The sequence below is a fragment of the Mesoplodon bidens genome, assembly GCF_964165515.1.
Source record: "Mesoplodon bidens genome assembly, chromosome: 11".
Classification (NCBI taxonomy): Eukaryota; Metazoa; Chordata; class Mammalia; order Artiodactyla; family Ziphiidae; genus Mesoplodon; species Mesoplodon bidens.
The window spans coordinates 85,192,804-85,213,698 of NC_138167.1; the positions used below are offsets into that span (position 1 = coordinate 85,192,804).

The following is a 20,895-nucleotide window of genomic DNA, read 5'->3' on the forward strand; positions in this document are numbered from 1 at the left end:
CATCAGAGTAGATTAGAAGGAGACTTGATTGGAGTGGGTTAGGAAGAAAATGCAAGGGAAGACCGTGCAAGAACTATAGGTGTGAAAGCCACTTTGGGCATCTAGAGAAAGAAGACAGGAGGAAAGTGTAACAGGACTGTTGCTGGACTGTGTTGAGTGCCTGAGATCTGTGGCTGTTCATGTAAAATGAGCCCAGCAGCTCCAGCTGTATACATGTATCTCTAGTGTACAGCACAGAGGAGCTGGGTAGTCAGGTTTGGGTTCTGCTAGACAAAAACAATGGAGGAAGAGAGAGCTGAAGTTAAGCATATTTGCAAAGGGTGGCGGTGCTATAAAGTTGGATCATGGCTTTAAGCTGGGTTTTGACGGAAATGAGGATGTTAGGGAAATGGCTGATAGTAAGAACGTTAAGAAGGGCCAATGGACTGGAGGTCATGATGGAGTCAAAGAATTGATGGAATATTGATGTAAAAGAGTTAAATGGATAGGAACTAGCAGCCAGATGGGTAAATAGGAATGTTTTGTGTGGGAAGCTGCTACATTAGTGAAGGATATTCTTACATGATTATGTCTCACCCACTGCTTATTTTCTTGGAGTTTTCAGTTCCCTAGTATATTATTCCAATGATGGAGTTATCATAAGCTGCAGGGGAGTGCACAGATTTTCAAATAACCCATCTAGCTAAGCAGTAGATGAGAGTCTATTATATTAGTCAAAAGATTCCACTGGAGAATTCCAGTGGAGAAGGCCTTAGCATGTGACATTAATAAGCAGCTTTAAACTAATTTTTGAAAAATAAAAAATAGAAACAAATGTCACTTTAAAGGGAAGAAACTGCTTATGACACCAAATATGTGGAGTTTTTTTCCATACCAAGCAATTCTCCAATTCCCTGCATACCAACAGTGAGTCCTACAATTTAATTCAGTTCTGGCACTAACAACCCAGAGTTAGCACAGACCCCACAGACTAAAGGCTCAGTCCCACCAAGAACGCCCCCTACTTCAGATACCAGTTGAAACTTCCAGGTTGTCACCTGTACTTTGGGCCAACTAGCTATAAATTGGGTGTCCCCACAACACTCTCCCCAGCTTTGATAATTTGCTATACTGGCTCACAGAAATACTTTACTATTACCGGTTTATTACAAAGGCTGCAACTCAGGAACAGCCAAATGGAGGAGATGCATAGGGCAAGGTATGGGGGTAGGGGTGCAAAGCTTCCCTATTCTCTCCAGACACTTCCTCCTCCCAGCATCTTGATGTTCCTCAATCTGGAAGCTCTCCAAACCTCGTTATTTAGGGTTTTTATGGAGGTTCCATTAAATAGACATGATTGATTGTATCACTGGCCAATGGGGATTGTCTTGAAGTTCCTCTTGGCTCCAGTAGGTGGGCCAGAAAATTCCAACCTTCTAATCATGACTCAGCCCCCACCCTAAAGCTATCTAGGGACACCCAACCACTCAGTAGATCAAACATTACAACAAAAGATGCTCTTATCACCCTATCACTCAGGGGCAGAGACCAAATCTATTCTATATTTATTATGTCACAGTTTTATCACTCTGTTTCGGTGAAAATATTTCCCATACTGTCTGAAAATAAAGTACCTGTGTCTGGAAAGGTGGAAAAGTGTGTGCTTTGCTATGTTTGCCTGGAAGTACTTAAGTGCACTATCATCAATAGTGATTAATAATGTATGAGTTGTAGGCACGACTGTTTTGCTGCACTACAGACACGACACACATTAAAAAACAGATATGTTTTGGATGGAAACAACATATTACATCATATAATGCTTTATTTACATTTTACAAAACACTTTTACATTAAGTAATTTGAAAATAAGATTTGCTGCATTTTTTTCAGAAGGTCTGTGGGTATTTTCTGATAAGCGCTCCATTCATTGCTTGGTAGACTTCAGATCCCCACCCTCCCCTCCCACCCCCAGCAAGGTTAGTTGCATTATTCTCCTCCTCTCCTTTCCTACTTAAACATTATTAAAGGCTTCTCTTTCCCCCACCCAGGGTAAAGTTGAACCTCTTAGTTCGTGAATACTGGCAGAATGGTAGGATTCCGCAGCTGTGATTTTTGAGTTTAAATAATAACATCGTGCCTGGAAGTCAGGTCCAAGTCCACTTCCAAGTCCACGTCCTTGTTTTGGCACACTGTTTATCTGTGACCTCATTATTTTTTCTTAATCTATGAAACAGACGCATTAAGGTCGATTCACTTCATACATCTATTGTCAGAAGAGGATTTAAAATTCCCTAGGAGAATGGGCCAAGCGTGGGCTTTAGATGGTGCAACATGTTGGCGACATCAGTCCATTATTGTTGCTATAGTCCAAAGATGACAACCCCAAACTTCTCTTACCAACTCAAATTCCAGTTTCTTCCTACCCTTTCTTCCGATTCTTTACTTTCCCTTTGGCTGATATTAGAAGCAGGAAGGGAGTACGGAAAGGCGCCAGGGGTTGGACCAGGGGATAAAAAAAGCCCATCAGACCGGTTAATCGTGTCTGCGATTCTCTCCTTTGCTTCCAAGCGCTTCCAGCAGAAATGAGGATCCAGTTCAGGAACGGCCAAGGCCGGGGTCACAGTGACAAATTTTACAGAGTTATCTGAGGTGCCGTCGCAGGTACCCGCCCAGAGACCCCTTCTTGCGTCGCGGTCAGGGACCCCCTCCAGTTCCCCTAGAGAGTACGCTGTCTGCGCGCGGGCGCGTCCTCTGACAGAGCGCAGGCGTGCGCTCGGCGCCCGCGTTGTTCCCCGGCCCGCCGGAAGGAGCGGCGGCGCCAGCGTCCTGCCGCCTGTCCGTCACGGAACCGCCCACGCCGCCGCCGCTTCCGATTGGCCGCAGGCGCGGGCCAGGCCCCATTCCAGCCCCGCCTCCCGCGGATGGACAGGCCGGGAGGGCGGGGCGGTGGCGGGCGGGTCCGCCCAGCTGTCAGTTACGGAGGCGGCCCGGCAGGCGGGCGGGCGGGCGCTCGCTGGCTACTTCTTTGCTCGCTCGCGCGCGCTCCCTCTCGCCGCCTGTGGGGAAGTCGGGGCAGCCCGAGCGGCCGCCGCTACAGCCTCGCCCCGACCTCCTCCCAGTCCTTTCCTGGCTCAGTCTCTCCCGCGTACCCCCGAGTACTGAGTGGCCCCGCGGAAGGTTCGGAGAGTCACCGGGGCGGCGCCGGGTGGTGTTTAAACCATGTTAAGGAGGATTTTGCAGAGGGTAAGAGAGTGAAACCGTCTTTCAGGAGCACGTGAGCGGGAGAGCCGGAGTCCGGGGCCGCGGAAGCCGCCGCCTCGCTGAGTAGCCGAGGCGGCGGCGGCGTGGCCGCCCCCTCTTCAGCGCCGGCCCCTTCCTTTAGGCCCCGCAGCCCAGGCGGCGATTAGGCCTCGGTTGTCTGCTATGGGGGCGGGCCTCGGGGGGGCAGGGGGAGGGCGGGGCGGCGGCGGGGCAACAGGCCGGGTCCCCTGCGGCCCCCGGCTCACAGGCCCGGGCCCCGCACCCGCGCGGGCTGTCAGTGCGAGCGGACGGCCGGGCGGGAGGGTGTGGCGCCGGCGCGTTTCTTCCAGATTCTGGAATGGCAGTGAAAATGGAGAGTTAGTGCCCGCGGGTCCGGCCGGCCAGCCGCCCGCCGGGCTGGAGCACGCCGGGTGGGAGACGTCGGGAGGCTAGCTCGGGTCTTCCCCCAGCGCCCCGCCCGGCGTGCCCCGCAACTTTACCCGACACGCACCTGCCTCACGCGGATTCGTAATCTCATCTGGGCAGCACTGCAGGGTAATGTGGTGAAACCAGGCCTAACGTTGGCCCAGTCGCTGTACCGACACTTAACTGGCTAAAGTCAGCTGCGAAGGAAGCTATTACTCACTGTTGGCACCTCCCCTACCCCACACACCCCCCATTTAAAAATGCGTTTTCCCCTCCCAGCCCGGTACCTTTTTTTTTGAGCCATGCAAGTATAGATCCGTTGTCAGCTTAATCCAACGGTACACTCCTTTACTTTCTGCCAGTGCTCTCTCTATGTCAAATCTGGAAAAGCCTGAAGATACAAAGATTAGAGCATTGGAAAGCTGTAGGTGTTTTGTTTAGGAATCAGTTCCTAAAATAACAAAATCTTTTCTATAGGAGTCACTGTTACTCAAGTTTTTGTTTTGGTTAGCTTTCTTTTTTTTTTTTTCTTAATTTCTTTTTGACACCGATGGGGTGCAACAAAATGTAAATGACTGAAAAGTTGGTGCCAAACCCATTAGTTGGTTACTGAGAGAGTAGGATAACTAGTTCCAAGGGCAAAAGGAGTTAGTGAACTTGTAGCGTGCAGTCAAGGGATGTACCAAAGAGAGTTGAGTCATCCACTATGTAGAAAGGGAATAGCTTTGGGAAATGTTCAAGTCATGTGGAACTTGGTCATATATCAGGGGGAGAAATAGTTAACTTCTGTATCTTCCACCCTGTATTGACATTTGATGATTTTTTGCAATGTTTTGTCAGAGTTTTTTGAAATCTTGATAAGCGCTGATTTTGGCAGTAGCGAGGGCATGCCCTTTACTCTGGTCATCAGTTCCTGTGTTCAACATTAAAGACACCTGTGCGTGATTTACTTCCACTACTTAGAGATTTTTTCTCTTGTCAGACCTGACTGATTACCTCATGTTTCAGATTGTTTCCGTCACATAATTCCACAGCTGAAAATTAGTTCGCCTGTGGTTTGCTTTATAGTTTATAAATAAAGTGTTTACTGACTTAAGAGTAGCTTCTAGTAGTTGTAGATTAGTTTTCAGAAATATGAACTGCTTTCCAGTACTCTCGGTTTAATGTTGTTAAGCGTTACGATTATATAAAGATCATTTTGAGTGTTGGTGCATACACATCGATGGCTACAGAAGTTTCAGCTGAAACCACAAAATTGGAATTTATTCTGGTTATTGCTGAGATATGATAAGGAATCATCACACATGAATAAGTCAGTTGACAACTGAGTTTTTTAACCATGGCATTATTGGTATTTGTGACTGGATAATTCTTGGTTATTGGGGGCTGTCCTTTGCACTGTAGGATATTGAGCTGCATCCTTGGCTTCTACCCACTAGATGCAGTAGCACCCCCCAATCCCCTCCCCCCTGTTGTGACAACCAAAAATATCTGAAGACTTTGCCAAATGTCACCTAGGGGCAAAATTGCCCTGGTTGAGACCACTGTCTTAAATTTATATACTCTTATAAGAAAGTTTGAATTGTTTCTCATCGTTAAGCACTTAACTTTCTTTTTTTCAATGTCCTTATATTAAGTGTCAGTAAATGCAGAGCATCTGCTAGGGGCTGGGAACCAGTTAAATAAGATATGGGCCCGCCTTTTAGGACTCACAGCTGGTTGGGGAAGTGGACATTTAAAAATAATGGCAGTTCTTTGTAATAGAAGAATGAATAGTGCCTGGGGGCCACTTTGTGGGAGGGTTTTGGGGCAATCAGGAAAAGCTTCTGGGAGGAGGACATATTTGCAGCTCAGAAGAGTGGAGGGCAGGTTGGCCTGAGGGAACTGCAAATGCCTAGACAAGAAGTCATAAAATGGGGCAAGTAATATTAAGGGGAATGTGAACATTTAAGTTTAGGGAGTGAAAGGATATGCAGGGATTGGTGGGAGGTGAGGCTGCAGAGGTAGGTCAGACCAGATCAGGAGAGGACCTAGAGTCACCTGGGAGGAGTTTGGCTCTTACAGATGGGTCACTGTTAATGCTCAGCATTTAATAGGGGTATTTGGATAAAGCCTTAAAGAAATCTTGTAATTTGTATTACTAGTATGAACTCCACAGGTGCTATTTACTAACAAGTGTGACTTGAATCTTTAAATTATGTAACATGGCAACCATTTTATTTTACCCCACCCTGATAATCTTATTTCTCAGCAGAGGTCATAAGATATAAGATTAAAACTAAGGTTGCTGATTTAGAGATTTGTTTGAAATGGTCTTCATGCTTTGAAATTAAGTCGCATACCTTTAGCATTCTGTTTTCACATGACCTTTTCATTTTAACTGTTGTAATTTTCTTCTGAATAGCGTCCTTTATTTTTTATATATTTTTAAAATAAATTTATTTATTTATCTATTTTTGGCTGCGGTGGGTCTTCGTTGCTGCGCGTGGGCTTTCTCTCTAGTCGCTGCGAGCGCAGGCTACTCTTCGTTGTGGTGCGGGGGCTTCTCATTGCGGTGGCTTCTCTTTGTTGCGGACCACGGGCTCTAGGTGCTCGGGCTTCAGTAGTTGCGGCGCATGGGCTTAGTGGCTCCGCGGCCTGTGGGGTCTTCCTGGACCAGGGCTTGAACCTCTGTCCCCTGCATTGGCAGTCGGATTCTTAACCACTGTGCCACTAGGGAAGTCCCTGAATAATGTCCTTTAAGTAGCATTTTTGAAAGAAGAAACAGACAATGTGCTTATAATCAATTGTAACTCAGCATCTTTGAACATCACCGATAAGATCCTAGGGTACTTTATGGAAAATTTAGTTTCTGGTTCTTTTTCTTTTTTCCATTAGCTACTAAAAGGTGTTTCTTTGAGGCTTGTAAGAATCTGAAAAAAAAAATTGGGGTAGCTCCAACATGTATGTATTGATTATTTTGCTTAATAGGCTTTGAAGAGAAATGTGGATTTAAAGTGCTTCATGGCTGGAAAGACATCATCATTTAGTACTTCAGGCAGTTTATAAACGTCTTTGCTATTTCTTTCTTAAGGATCTTATTGTGATTTAACAGTAAGTTAAATCAGAATAAGATCCTTAAGTGTATTAGATTTCCTTTTATTGGTATATATCAGTAATATTGCTAAAGAAAAAAAATGGGTTTAATTCTAGAATTGTGGAAATAGAAGGCTTCTTTTATGGGTAACGAGTCTCTCTGATTTTAAAAATGAGGAAGTAGGAAGTGGGAGATTGAGTGATTTATCTAAGGCAACACAGTTAGATGTCAAAGCTGAGACTAGAGCTAAGTTTTCCCAACTCAATCCATTTCCTTTTTTAGCACCTTGTTGCCCTTTCCTCCACCACTCAACTCATATGGTTAGCACTATGCCAGTCATTGTGGAAGATACGGGAAAGATACGAGATCTGACCTCTCCCTCAGGGAACTTACATGGTTAAGTGCCAAAGTAAATTATATAGACAGTGAAGGCTGTAGTAGTACAGAGGAGGACCAATCAGAATGAGCCTGTTAGAGTGAAGCGTCTCCTTGGAGAAAATGGGAAAGAGATGGGGTTTTGAAAAGGTGATTAGGAGAGGAAGAGAGTTAACTTTCATTCTAGGAAGGAGTTACAGTATAAACAAAGACTCAGAGGTGGGAATGATTTTATTCTTCCTGCCCTCCCTCCTGCCTTTGCTTGCATATTGCCTTTTCATAAACAAATGTTTATAACACTGGATATGTGCTAGATACTGGAGGTACAACAGTGAGTAAAACTGATCCTTACCGTTAAGTAGCTTAAAACCAAATGACTTAGAGAGAGAGGTCTGCTTAGAGCAGAAAGAAATTGAGAGAGAAACTTACAGATAGTGTGACACCTCATTGTGGAGATTCTTGATCATCTAGCTCTAGTCCAATGCAAATAGGAATCACATATGTAATTTAAAGCTTCTAGTAGCCACATTTTAAAAAAGTGAAAAGAGGTGAACTTACTTTTTAAAATATATTTCCTTTGACCCAATATATCTAAAATATTTGAACATATAGCCAATATAAAAGTTATTGAGATATCTTAAATATTATGATGAGTTTTTTTTGTAGTAAGTTTTTGAAATCTGGTGTGTATTTTGCACTAACAGCACATCTGACTTTGTTATTTTTTTAAAAAGTATTTATTTATTTATTTATTGGCTGCATCGGGTGTTAGGTGCGGCACATGGGATCTTTCGTTGCTGTGCGTGGGCTCTTTGTTGCAGTGTGCGTGCTTCTCTAGTTGTGGCGCGCAGGCTTATTAGTCGTGGTGCACGGGCTTAGTTGCCCCGTGGCATGTGGGATCCCAATTCCCTGACCAGGGATCGAACTGGCGTCCCCTGCATTGCAAGACAGATTCTTAACCCCTGGACCACCAGGGAAGTCCCAGCACATCTGACTTTGGACAGGCCATATTTTAACTGTTCAACAGCCTCATATAGTTGGTAGCTACTGTATTGCAGGTCTAGTTGAATACATATATAATTTAACTTTTTTTGGAACTAATTTCAAGCTTACAAAAAGTTACAAGAATAAAATAATACAAGAAACAGCTGTATACTCTTTATCTAAATTTACTTATTAACATTTTATCCTATTTGCTTTATCATTTAAACACTTTGTTCTCCTATCCTTTTTCTTTTCTCTCTCTCTACATGTGTACTTTTTCTTTATTTTTCCTGAATCACTTGAGGATCAGTTATAGTTCTTCACCTGTGAATGCTTCAATGAAGAATAGGGATATTCTTTTACATAACTACAGTATAGTTGTCAACTTCATAAATTTACATTGATTCCATTTACTATTCATAATTCCATTTTTTTTTTCAGTTGACCTGGTAATGTCCTTTGTAGCATTTCCCCCTCACCAGTATAGGGTCAGTTAGGGTTAGGTATTATATGTAGTTGACATGTTGCTTTAGCTTCTTTTAATATGGAACATTTCCACAGCATTTCTTTGTAATTTATGACATTTTTGAAGAATACAGATCCCCTCCTGCTTTTTTTTTTCCTTACAATGTTCCTCATGTTGTGTTGTCTGACGTTTCATTGTGAGTAGATTGAGATTGTGCATTCTTGGCTGAAACATGGCCTAGAATTTGTTGTGTCCATCTCTGGTTATTACACCTGGAGGCCCATGTCTTTTTGTCTTTCATAGGTGATGTTAATTTTGATTACCTTGTCAAAGTTCAAGGTGTAGCCCAACTTTTTGACCTTATCATAATGATTATTTTTTCTTTCTTTGCAATAAATAGGCAGATACTTATAAGACTATGCAAATATCCTGCTCTTTATCAAGAATTTCTCCTGTATTTACCATTGTTGATTCTTGCTTGATCTAGTCTTCACCATAATGACTGCAAGATGATGATTTTCCTACTCTAGAACTCCTGCACCTTTACCAATTGGTTCTTGGATTTCCCCTCCCTCCCGTGCCTCACATCTCCCCCACCACCGCTGCCCCCCGCCCTTACCTACCTTCCTTCCTTTCCTGTTGGTATGGACTCGTAAGTTCATTTTTATAAAAATGGCCTGTAACCCATCACTGTACTTAATTATTTTGGTGTTCAAATTGTCCCAGATTTGAACAGTGGGAGTCCCTTCAGGTGGCTCCAGTGTCCTTTTGTCATGCCCCTATCATTTTCTTGAACTCTTCCTTACTTTCTGGCGTAATAAGGTATTCCAACCTTATCCTTTACCTACCCTTTCCCAGCACTGAAACTAGCCATTTCTCTGAGGAGCCCTATTCCTTTTAGTGGGGAATGGTATTAGAGACCAAGGTCTGGGGTAGCTTTCCTTCTTATTTATTTCTTTCAATAGACAAATCTGATATTTTGAATTTTATTCTATAGGCATTAGGAAATTAATAGGATTTTATTAAGCAGTGAAATATATTTGGTATGTAGGGGAGGAAAATTCTCCTCTACCCTCTTTGGGTCTCTGGCTGGGCCTAAGAATTAGACTGTCTAGGACAGATTAACAGCAGAAAAGCATACAAATTTTATTAAATTTTTACATGTACGTGGGAGCCTTCACAAGAGAATGAAGACGTGAAGGGACCAGAGCAGGAAGTATTTACAACTTTTAGAGAAACGAGATTTGTGAAGAATTGACAAGACAAAGGGGTTTGGGCTGAGGTAGTAAATGGTGAAGAAGTAACTAGGAAGATAAGGGTTAGTTTAACAAGGTTTGTTTGTACAGGTTTCTCAGCCCTAAATTCTCTGGCTCTAGTGATGAGGACATCTTCTTTACTCCTGGTATAGTGAGAGTCCCTTTCACACGGGAGTTTTATCTCCTGCTTTCAGAAAGAAAAAGAAGGGTCAGAATGTTCTTTTTTTTTTTTTGGGCTGCGTTGGGTCTTCGTTGCTGCCTGCGGGCTTTCTCTAGTTGCTGCCAGTAGGGGCTACTCTTCTTCGTTGCAGTGCGCGGGCTTCTCATTGCATTGGCTTGTTGTGGAACAGGGACTCTAGGCCCTCGGGCTTTAGTAGTTCTGGCACGCAGGCTCAGTAGTTGTGGCTCGCAGGCTTAGTTGCTCAGCGGCATGTGGGATCTTCCCAGACCAGGGCTTGAACCCGTGTCCCCTGCATTGGCAGGCAGATTCGTAACCACTGCATCACCAGGGAAGTCCCCAGAATGGTCTTCTTGTACCTGCTGTTTCTTAAATGCCTTTAATTAAAAATAATCAGTATGCCAAAGTGACATATTTTGGTGTGACGTTGTGGTTTCCTTTAGGCACATAGTAGGAGTTAATATTTTTTGAACGAGTAAAGGAATGTTTTAGGAAGATTAATTTGTCAGTGTTGCATGAGATGTATAAAACCATAGGAGAATACAGGCAGAGATCAGATGAGATTGATTTTAATATTTTTGGCACTAAGTAATTATGATTTGCATTATGATGATGGCCACATGAGCAGAAAAGAAGAAGTAATGAATAGGGAAGACCTTTTGGACATATCTACTTCTCAGACATCTATTATGGGTCTACTATATGCTGAAGCTGCATTGATGAGTAAAATAGACATGAACCCCTGTGGAGCTGAGTATCCAGGGGAGGGCAGAGGAACTGTTGAAAGGATCACGTAAGTATATGGTCACATCCTTGGGTGAATGTTAGGAAGGAAAGCACAGGGAGCCCCAGGAGCATACAGAGAGAGGGCCCTGATCTAAACTAAGATGTTAGGGAAGGCGTCCCGGATTATTTACACATTTAAGTTTGATGAAATTATTACTCATTTATTGAAGCGAATTTTAAGAAGTGGAATTTTTTTCTTACTGTGTAGGTTTATTTTTAGTGTGTTAAAAATAAAAAAGAGATTAAGATATAAAAGAACCAAGGCTAGAACTGTTTCCTTATACTGGTGTCTTTTGCTTGAGCTAAAGAGATAGTATTGAGTTGGCCAAAAAGTGCCTTCGGTTTTTAAGTAAAAATAAAAGACGTTTTTCATTTTCACCAAGAACTTTATTGAATAATGTATTCACCCTTCTGTTCCACTACTTTCTGCCATTTTTCAGGCAACTTCATAATTCCATCTTCCCAAAACTTTTTATCTTTTTGAGCAAAGAACTGTTCCAGGTGCCTTTTACAGTCTTCCACAGAATTGAAATTTTTTCCATTAAGAGAATTTTGTAAAGACCTAAATGGAAATCCAAAGGTGCAATGTCTGGTGAACACGGTGGATGAATCAGAACTTCCCAGACAAGCTGTAACAGTTTTTGCCTGGTCATCAAAGAAACGTGTGGTCTTGCGTTATCCTGATGGAAGATTATGCGTTTTCTGTTGACTAATTCTGGACGCTTTTTGTCGAGTGCTGCTTTCAGTTGGTCTAATTAGGAGCAGTACATGTTGGAATTAATTGTTTGGTTTTCTGGAAGGAGCTCATAATAGAGGACTCCCTTCCAATCCCACTATATACATAATATCACCTTCTTTGGATGAAGACTGGCCTTTGGTGTGGTTGGTGGTGTTTCATTTCTCTTCCCCACGATCTCTTCCGTTGCACATTATTGTACGGTATCCACTTTTCATTGCCCATCACAATTTGTTTTAGAAAATGGAACGTTTTCATTACGTTTTAAGTAGAGAATGGCTTGTGGAAATACGGTCAAGAAGGTTTTTTCCCCTTAATTTATGTGAACCAAACCTCAAAGCGATTAACATAACCAAGCTGGTGCAAATGATTTTCAACGCTTGGTTTGGATATTTTGAGTATGTCTTTTGAGTATGTCGGCTATCTCCCGCATGGTATAACATTGATTGTTCTCAGTTAATTTCTCTATTTGATCGCTATCAAATCGCTTCAGCTGGTGTACCTGACCCTGAGCATCGTCCAGTTAGAAATCTCCAGCACAAAACTTTGCAAACCACTTTTTTTTTTTTTTTTTTTTTGCTGTACGGGGGCCTCTCACTGTTGTGGTCTCTCCCGTTGCGGAGCACAGGCTCCGGACGCGCAGGCTCAGCGGCCTGGCTCACGGGCCGCCATGGCTCACGGGCCGCCATGGCTCACGGGCCGCCATGGCTCACGGGCCCAGCCGCTCTGCGGCATGTGGGATCTTCGCGAACCGGGGCACGAACCCGTGTCCCCTGCATCGGCAGGCGGACTCTCAACCACTGCGCCACCAGGGAAGCCCTGCAAACCACTTTTGACATGTTCAATCAGTCACAGTACCTTCTCCATACACTGCACAAGTCTTTCTTTTTGCATTTCGGTTGCGTTTTTACCTTTCTTAAAATAATAAAGCATAATATGCCGAAATGTTGCCTTTTTTTCTTCCATCTTCAACATTAAAGTGGCTACACAAAAATTCACTGATTTTGATTTTTTTTTTTTAATGCACGCTGATATGACGGCCGTCACATACAGTCTTAACAAAATTGTTTTGAATGAAGTTAAAGATGACTAAGTGCCACTAGAGCCATCTTATGGAAAAAGCCGAATGAACCTTTTGGCCAACCCAATATAATTATTGGTAAAAAACCTGAACTCTGAAAAAAACAACAAACAAAAAAGAACCTGAACTCTGGAGCCAGACTGCCTGGGGTGGCATCTGTATCCTATTTACTAGCTGGGTAGCTTTGGGCAAGTAAGTTGACTTCTCTGTGGCTCATTGAAATAGTCATAATAATAGTACCCTTCTCATAGAGTTGTTGTGAGGATTAAATGAATTAATACATGTGAAGGTTTTACAACTGTATCTGGCACACAGTAAACTCTATAAATGTTATTTGCTGCTAATGTTGGTTTTTTGTTATTACATACTCCCTTGTTATCTTTTTTTTTAACTTCGTGTGTGTGTGTGTGTGTGTGTGTAGAAAGTCATTTGTCATACTGTTGAACATTTATTCTGTGCTCATTACTGTGCTGGGCTGGCAGAGATTTAATGGGGGAGACAGATACTTAAATAATTACAAAGCAGTGTGATGTGTCAATAGATATACAGAGGAAGAATGTGAGCGCAAAAGAAAAAGTAACTAATTCTGTGGTGAAAGGAGGAGGGAGGGAGACGGAATGGAGATTGTTAAAGGCCTTACAGAAGCTGGAGAGACTCAGGCAAGGAGGAACAAGGGAGAGAAGGCATTATTACAGACAGTGACCAGGCAAATGCAAAAACCTGAAGCAGCCTAGCACAGCATAGGGGAATTGTGAATATTTTCACATGTGGATGGGGATAGTTATGAGACTGGAAAGGATTTTGGACTTTATACAGTAGACAATATGGAGCCACGGAAAGTTTTTAAATAATCAAATTTGTAATAAGGAAAACCCTCCAAAAATATTTTCCCCTTATAATCCTTATAAAAAGTATATCAGGTGAATCAGTCTTCTGTCTAAAATCTGTTGGTGACAACTCAGCGCCTGTAGGAGATGTCCACACTCTTTACCTTGGCATGCAAGGCCGATGCTGCTCTGGTTCCTTGGGAAAAAAGATTCCATTTCAGGCTCATCTCCACCGCTGTACATTCACTGACCTTGCCATCCTCACTAACTGTGTTTCCCACAACTTCCCCTGATCTGTCATCCCTTCACATCTCCATAGAAGCTCTTTATTCTGCTGTGAGTGCCCTGCCATTACTTGTCCACACTGCTCAGTTTAGGGGATACTAGGAGTTAGTTGCTTGCTCTTTTTTCTTTCTCCCAAAGCACCCCATACTAATTAAGACAATGGGCTTTTGGAATTAGACCATCATTTAAGCCCTGGCCTCCTCTATTCATGAGCGTGAGATCTTGTGCAAAATTTCAAGCTCTTTGAGACCCAGCTGTTTTATCTGTAAATTGAGCATAATATGTACTTTACAGTATTATAGAAGGATTAAATGAAATAATGTTCATGAAGACTCACCACAGTATCAGCATTCAATAAACGCTTAGTGTATAGTAGTAGCTCAGTATACTAAAACACTTAGTATATAGATCTCTGCAAAACTTATTCCATTGTTTTTGTTGATACTTGACTTCTCCACTGCTAGACTGAGCTCCCTTAGGGTGGGGATTTTTCTTTCTTAGTGTGTAGGACCTACATTAATGTTTGATACTTGGTGTATTTTCAGTAATACATGTTGACTTGGTAGCTGTGTAGAGAGGATGGCTCCATTAAGGGAGAGACCAGCTAGAAAGTAATAACGTTTTAGTTCCTAAAATTGTTGCACATTAGAATCATTTAGAATCCTTAAAAAAAAAAAAAAAAGGAAAAAGAAAGAAAAAAAAAGATTCCCAAGTCCCTCCATTGAATCAGAATTTCTACATCTCTGGTTGTTAATCCAGGGGATGATGAAAGCTTGAATCAGACAATGGCTTTGGGGATAGAGAAAGAACAGATTTTCAAGAAAGTTAGGAGAATTAATAGGACTTACTGACTTGTGAGTAGTCTGGGTGGAAGGAACTAAGGTGAAGAATAGATGAGGAGGAAGAACAGGTTTGGGGAGGAAGACAAGTGTGAACTAGAGGTATGGACATCCCAACAGAGATGTTCACTAGGCAGGTGGATATATGTAGGTCCAGCACTCAGGAGACAAGTGGAGGCAAGTATTAGACATGTGTGAATGTTGAAGAGACGTCAATTCAAATAAGGACTGAGAACTATCCACTGAATGGAACAGTTAGGTCATACCTAGTTCAGTTTCAGGAGAGTCATGGGGAGAAATGATTGGCTGGGAAGTAAGGGCGTAGAAACAGGGAGTGCAGACTGTTCTTCCAAGATATATGGAGGAGAGGAAACAGTAATTAAATATTAAATGCATGAATGTAATCTGTCATCCTTGGACAATATTCTAATGAGTGCTTTTTATTTTCAAGGATTATAAACTTCCTCAAATCAGTCTAAATTGAAAGGAGGATTTATTGTAAGGTTTCAAAGTGATCTAAGAATAAGAATTGCTGTACAGTTGGGTCTCTAGACAGTAGGACCTAGAAAGGTGTTGGGGCAGAGGCAGTACTCCCCTCTGTCTCACACAATCTCCTGGACCGCTGGCATTTTGCCTCTGCATCTCTGTGTGCATCCTCCTTGCTACTCCTTGCTTAGTATGCTCAAGACCTCAGATGGCCATCTGACCACATGATTCTACTTGCTTTTCACCTTACCTTTGCATAGCCAACTGGCCAAATGTCTCAATTTCCAAACCCCAAGAGAAGAATCAAAAATGTCCTCCTCATCTTTTCTTGTTGGGTCATGCGTAGGTCTCTGGCTGGTCAGTAATGGGGTTGCTTCCTCTGGGTCAGGTGTCTGTTGCTGGTTTAGTCAGCTGAGGTTGGGAGTGGAGTGAGGTCATTTGATTCTTAGGATTCCTCCTTTTAGGAATTGTGATACCATGAAACACATCTTTTACAGATCATTCTAGAAATAAGCTTTACTGTGGCTCTGAAATAGTGATTATAGTTCTGGTTAGGTTCATTTGGTGCCAACTAATTTTCTTACCCTCTATTCTAGTTTTTTCCTTCATAGCTTGTGCATTCTCAAGAGTCAGTGGTCTTTTGAAACTTTGGCTGGGTTATAACTTTGATTTACTTAAGTCCCTCCTGTACTCTTATTTACCTCATGACTTTTATGTGTATCTGTTTAGTGCCAGTTTGTGTGGCTAAGTTTTTTTTTTTTTAATATTTATTTATTTATTTGGCTGCGTTGGGTCTTAGTTGCAGCACGTGAGATCTTCGTTGCCGCGTGCAAGATCTTTGTTGTGGCTCGTGGGATCTTCGTTATGGCATGTGGGATCTTTTTTTAGTTGTGGCATTTGGGCACTTTGTTGAGGCACGTGGGATCTTGTTCCCTGACCAGGGATTGAACCTGGGCCCCTGCATTGGGAGCATGGAGTCTTAACCACTGGACCACCAGGGAAGTCTCTGTGTGACTGATTAGTCATTTCTCTTCATAGTTTGCGGTTTAAAGACCTAAGCATGGAGCTCAGCATTGGTTCATTGTTCACACTGGGGTTTGTTTGTTTGTGTGTCTGTTTTTGCCACTGAGCCATTTTATTGGTTGCTAGCTAGCTTGTGAATGGCTGCTTTTGGGTCCAGGTGATCACATTTGGTCGATTGGCAGTAGACATGGGGTCATATACCCTGGCTGTCTTGGACTATGTTCTCAATATGGGCTGCGGTAGGATAACTTACTTTGGGATAGATCCATGGCCATTGCTTACACTGTGATTGATTGACATATTGAACATGAATAACTTAGTTGCATAGAATTCTGTTTAAGTATTGCATGGGTCATAGCAGCAGATGGAATTTAATAAAAACCACATCCTTTCCCCTCGTTTCAATGTTTAATATTAGACTATGGTTAAGTTTTACATAAGTATGCTAATATAAAAGTTTTTCTAGCGCCTCAGTGATACTTTATTGGGACTTTATTAGCTAAATAATATTTGGAAAGTGTTTTAAGAATTCCTGACTTTGTGTAGTGCTATGCCAAAACGCACTCTGTTGTGGGGGATTGATTAAGAGGTAATCGTATTGAGTTGGACCTCTGATAAGGAAGTATGGGTTTATTTTGTTCTATAAGACATTAATTTTTCTGATAAAACCTTATTATATGTTTGCAACTTCCAAATATTCAAAACAATGATTTAGTTTTAAAATAGAATATTTAGAAATAATAAAATAATATATTTCTGGTTATAAAAATAAATCATGTACATCATGGAAATCTGAAAAGTTCAGAAAAGGAAAATTGAGAAGAAGCATAGGGCTTGTAGCATAGTGGATGGTTTAACTTTGAGAGCATTTTGTTTGTCAGGTGGAATCTCCAGCTCTGTGCATTATTACATTTGTAATCTTAGCTAGCAACTTACTTAGTTTCTTTAACCTTATTTTTCCCCCTTGGTTAAATGAGAACAGTTCCTTTGACTTTATCCAAATGATTGTTGTGATGATTAAGTGATATAATGTGAATAAAGATCTTGATGTTGTGCCTGTCACAGAGGTTGTAAGTTAGCTATATTATTAATAGAAAGATATAATATTTCATTTAGCACACTACCAATTGACATTTCTTTAACTAGTATAAAACTCAAGTTTCTTATGTGCCTGATTTTGAAAGTACAAATGATCTAGGAGAAGTTGATATTCTGAGCTTTACAATAAGATTCAAGCCTCTGGGTTATTTTGATTTTGTTAAGTTTTTGAATGTAAAGACACCACATCAAGTAGAGAAATCACTGAATTTGGAATCAAAAGACTTGAGTTCACATTCTAAATTCTGCTATCAGTGTGATGTTAGGCAAATCACGAGCTTCTCTTGGCTTCACTTTCCTTATCTGTTCAATGAGGGCACCACCTAGGTGATTTTTCTAAAGTGCTTTTCAGGGTAAAATTATTAGTTGAAAATCACGGAAGTACCAGGACTTTGAGTTTGCAGACCATTTGCAACCCCAAAGTAGCATTTTAAGTGTTACATAACAAATCCTGATACCTTTTACCCTGTTTCCTAGCCTCTTTGCTGAGAAAACACAGTCTTCAGGAAGCAGGGATTCAGTGATAAAATCCCATAGCTCATGTAACATGGCTGGCACAGCACCTGCCACATAGTAGGCTCTAGAAGAGAGTAGGTCTCCTTTTCTGTTGAGTTCCCTCCACCACTTCCTTTCCCCAGTGTATAGCCCTTTATGCGTGTCTCAAATGCAAGTAAGGTACATTCATTTTACTGGATGCTTTGGTGTGGGCTATAGATTCCCCTTCAGGATAGAGACACATTCTCTTAGTTGCTTGGGATCATGGCTACCTCACCCAAGTTTATGTCCCCTTCCTGGAAGCCGCCTGCATTTCATTCCTGGTTAATGGTGGGGGATGCAAAGAATCATCCTCTTGCCTTGATTAGAGACTAACATGAAGGGTCATTCTAGCTTCAGGACTCTTAGTGGGCTTAGCTGAGGCTGCTCTTGAAACTGTTATTGATCAATACTGTTCAGCTTCTCCCTTGGCCCAGTCATGCTGCCTCTGTGCCTACACAGGTGTTCTTGAGAGCACTCCCCGGTAAACCTGCTTGCAGATATCGGTCTCAAACTCTGTTTCCTCGGGAACCTGAATTACGAGTCATCTGCTATTTGGATAGTCTTTCTCAGGGATTTTTGCATCGTAAAAGATGATAATATTCAGCATGGATTTTAATTTTATCAATACTGTGTTCCACTTCTTTGAAGCTGACATTCTACATATTTTTTATAACAGGAATCCATAGCCCGTAGATTAGGATTTTTGTTAGATTCTGGAGTTTTTACATAGTAGGTCTTCAAGCACATTTTGGGATTTTGAGTATGGCGCACAGATTCTCTGTTTAGGAAATTTTATTATTAGCACCTTTCCCAGTTCTCTCAAGTGATTTTAAGACTTAAACAATGAAAAGTGGCGTGTGAGGCACGGGAGCTGGAGTGTGGGCCATCCTCCCTCGGGGTGGGGTGTAGTCGTCGTTTCCACACCCCCCTACCCTCCCAACCCCCGCTCTGAGACAGGTAGGAGGGCTGCGGTGAGCCTTGAAGCCTAGGGTGTGGGCCCAGGTGGAGCCGCTGCAGGTGCAGATCTTGGAGGTAGTAGCAGATATTCAGATGAGAACTTTTGAAGGCCAAGGTGGAGAAGGTTTGCATGTGAACAGCAGCTGGACATGGGTCAGTCGGTCCTGAGAGATGGGCAAGCACCTTTTTTTAAAAAAAAAAAACTTTTAATTTTATATTGGAGTATAGCCGATTAACAATGTTGTGATAGCTTCAGGTGCACAGCAAAGTGAGTCAGCCATAATATACATGTATCCATTCTCCCCCAGGCTCTGAATTCTTATTTTGAAATATTTTTGTCTGTCTCTCCATATTTATTGAATCAAGACACCTGATAGTCTAAACTTGCTTAAAATGTGTGAATCAATTTTAATTATATGTTAGATATTTAATTACATGTTAGATATTTAAAAAGTGTTAGATATTAAAGTCTTTTATTCTTTCACTTAATATTGAGTTAATTGTATGATGTCTATAAACCCAATTTAGTTGTTAGTAACTTATCTATATAATTAGTTTTGATTGTCTCAGTCTCTTATTGACTAGGCTGCTTTTTTTTTTTCCCCTGACTGGACTGCATTCATATACCTATTAATAACCACTAACTAAATTTTAGAGTTTTGAAAGTATGCATAAGAAAGCTAAGCATATATAAAGATTGGAAATATATTTGACTTTGTTTCTATGGGCATGCTTTTAAGTTAGCCAGTTTAGGGCCCACATGAATCATGGAATGAGAATTTTGGAGCTAGAAAGACCCATGATCTTGTCCTGTCCCTGTAGTTTGTCATTGAAGAAGCTGAGATTAGAGAAATTAAGTGTCTTGATGGGTATCAGAGAGATGGCCAAGAAATATTTGAGACAGTAGAGAGGATATTGAATTAGGACTTGGAAACCTAAGTTTTAATTGCAGCTCTATCGTTAGATAGCATGATGTCAGGTAAGCCAGTTGTACTTTCTAGGGCTTCGTTTCCTCATCTATGGAGTGTTACAGTTGGAACATGATTTCTGAGATGTTTTCCAGCTTTTACATTTTGATTCTAGGTCTTTTTTTTAGGAGTGGTGCACTTAGTAATAATGTAAATATCTACTACTTATAGTATATCTAACAAATGCCAGGTGCCGATTTAAACATTGTATGCATACTATTTCATTTAATCCTCCCAACAGTTCGGTGAGGCCGACATTAGTTCCACTTTACAAATGGGCATTTGGGGCTTATAGAGGTTAAGTACTTTTACAAAGCTTCTAAGTGGGTAAACTGGAAGTTGAATGCAGGTCTGGGTGACTCCAACTACTGTTTTCTGAATCAGTATTCCTAGATTTAGATGTACTTTTGTTTTTGGGACGCTTGACAGGCTCTGCTGAAAACAAGAGCCAATTGCATTTAGATAAGTATATGCTTCTCACCCCCCTTCTCTGGCATACTGTATTGTATGTATCGGAGTCTATGTCACTAGGTTAGGCAGGGAAGACTTAGGATGTGGAAGTGTATTGTGTGCTGGCACTTGAGAAATTTTGGAGTAGGCTGGAATCAGGTGCAACAGGGGGGAATATAGCCTCTTAGAGACACCTTAGAAAGACGAATAGGAATTGCACTCAATTCACCATTAATAATTTAACAACAAGGGTGACTATTTGATGCTTGTTAAAGTCGTAGATGGCTCTAGGTTAGGCGGAACTTCTCACATTTAAAAAAATAGGAATTATTTTCAGTTGAAAGCTGATGTAAATGAATTAGGGTTAAATGTGGTATATTTGTAAAGAAGCTTACTATTGTACATGGTTTTGTGATGGATAGAAAAGCATCTGTGGAGTTACATGGTGGGTCAAGGTCATATTGCAACAGTCTGAGTAAGCCTTCTACATCAGGATTTGATGTAGATTGGGATATATTCGGTTTTAAGAAGAAGGTGGAGAAATGAGAAGGAACTCAGAGGACAAAAAAAAAAAGTAATTACCAAAAATGAGTTGTAAACAAGTTTAAAGTTGTTAGATTTGTAATGGAGATTAGAACAAAGAGTATTAGTGACCATTTTCAAGGTTGAAGATTGAGAGCAAGCAGGAAAGGACTTAAGAGACAAATTTTATATGAAGTTTGAGGCTGACAGGAGTTAAGGATTAGGAGTATAGAAGATATAAAGTGAAAAGTAGAAGGTCCTTCCCAGTAATCAGTGCTAATAGTTTCTTGTGTATTTTTCCACAAAGTTTTAATGCA

At 41.5% G+C, this 20,895-nt stretch overlaps 1 protein-coding gene across 7 annotated transcripts in view; it reads left to right on the plus strand.

Annotated features, from left to right (window-relative positions):
* Positions 1 to 20,895, plus strand: part of EEA1 (early endosome antigen 1) — a 315,773-nt gene that overhangs the window by 172,701 nt on the left and 122,177 nt on the right. The window contains exon 1 of one of the 7 annotated variants that reach the window (XM_081247860.1): positions 1,869 to 3,225. The exons of the other annotated variants lie outside the window; for them this stretch is intronic. Within the exon in view, the coding sequence (XP_081103986.1) occupies positions 3,202 to 3,225 (24 nt within the window). The 5' untranslated portion in view covers positions 1,869 to 3,201. Of the gene's footprint in view, positions 1 to 1,868; positions 3,226 to 20,895 lie in introns of those variants that run through there. 7 annotated transcript variants of the gene reach the window in all.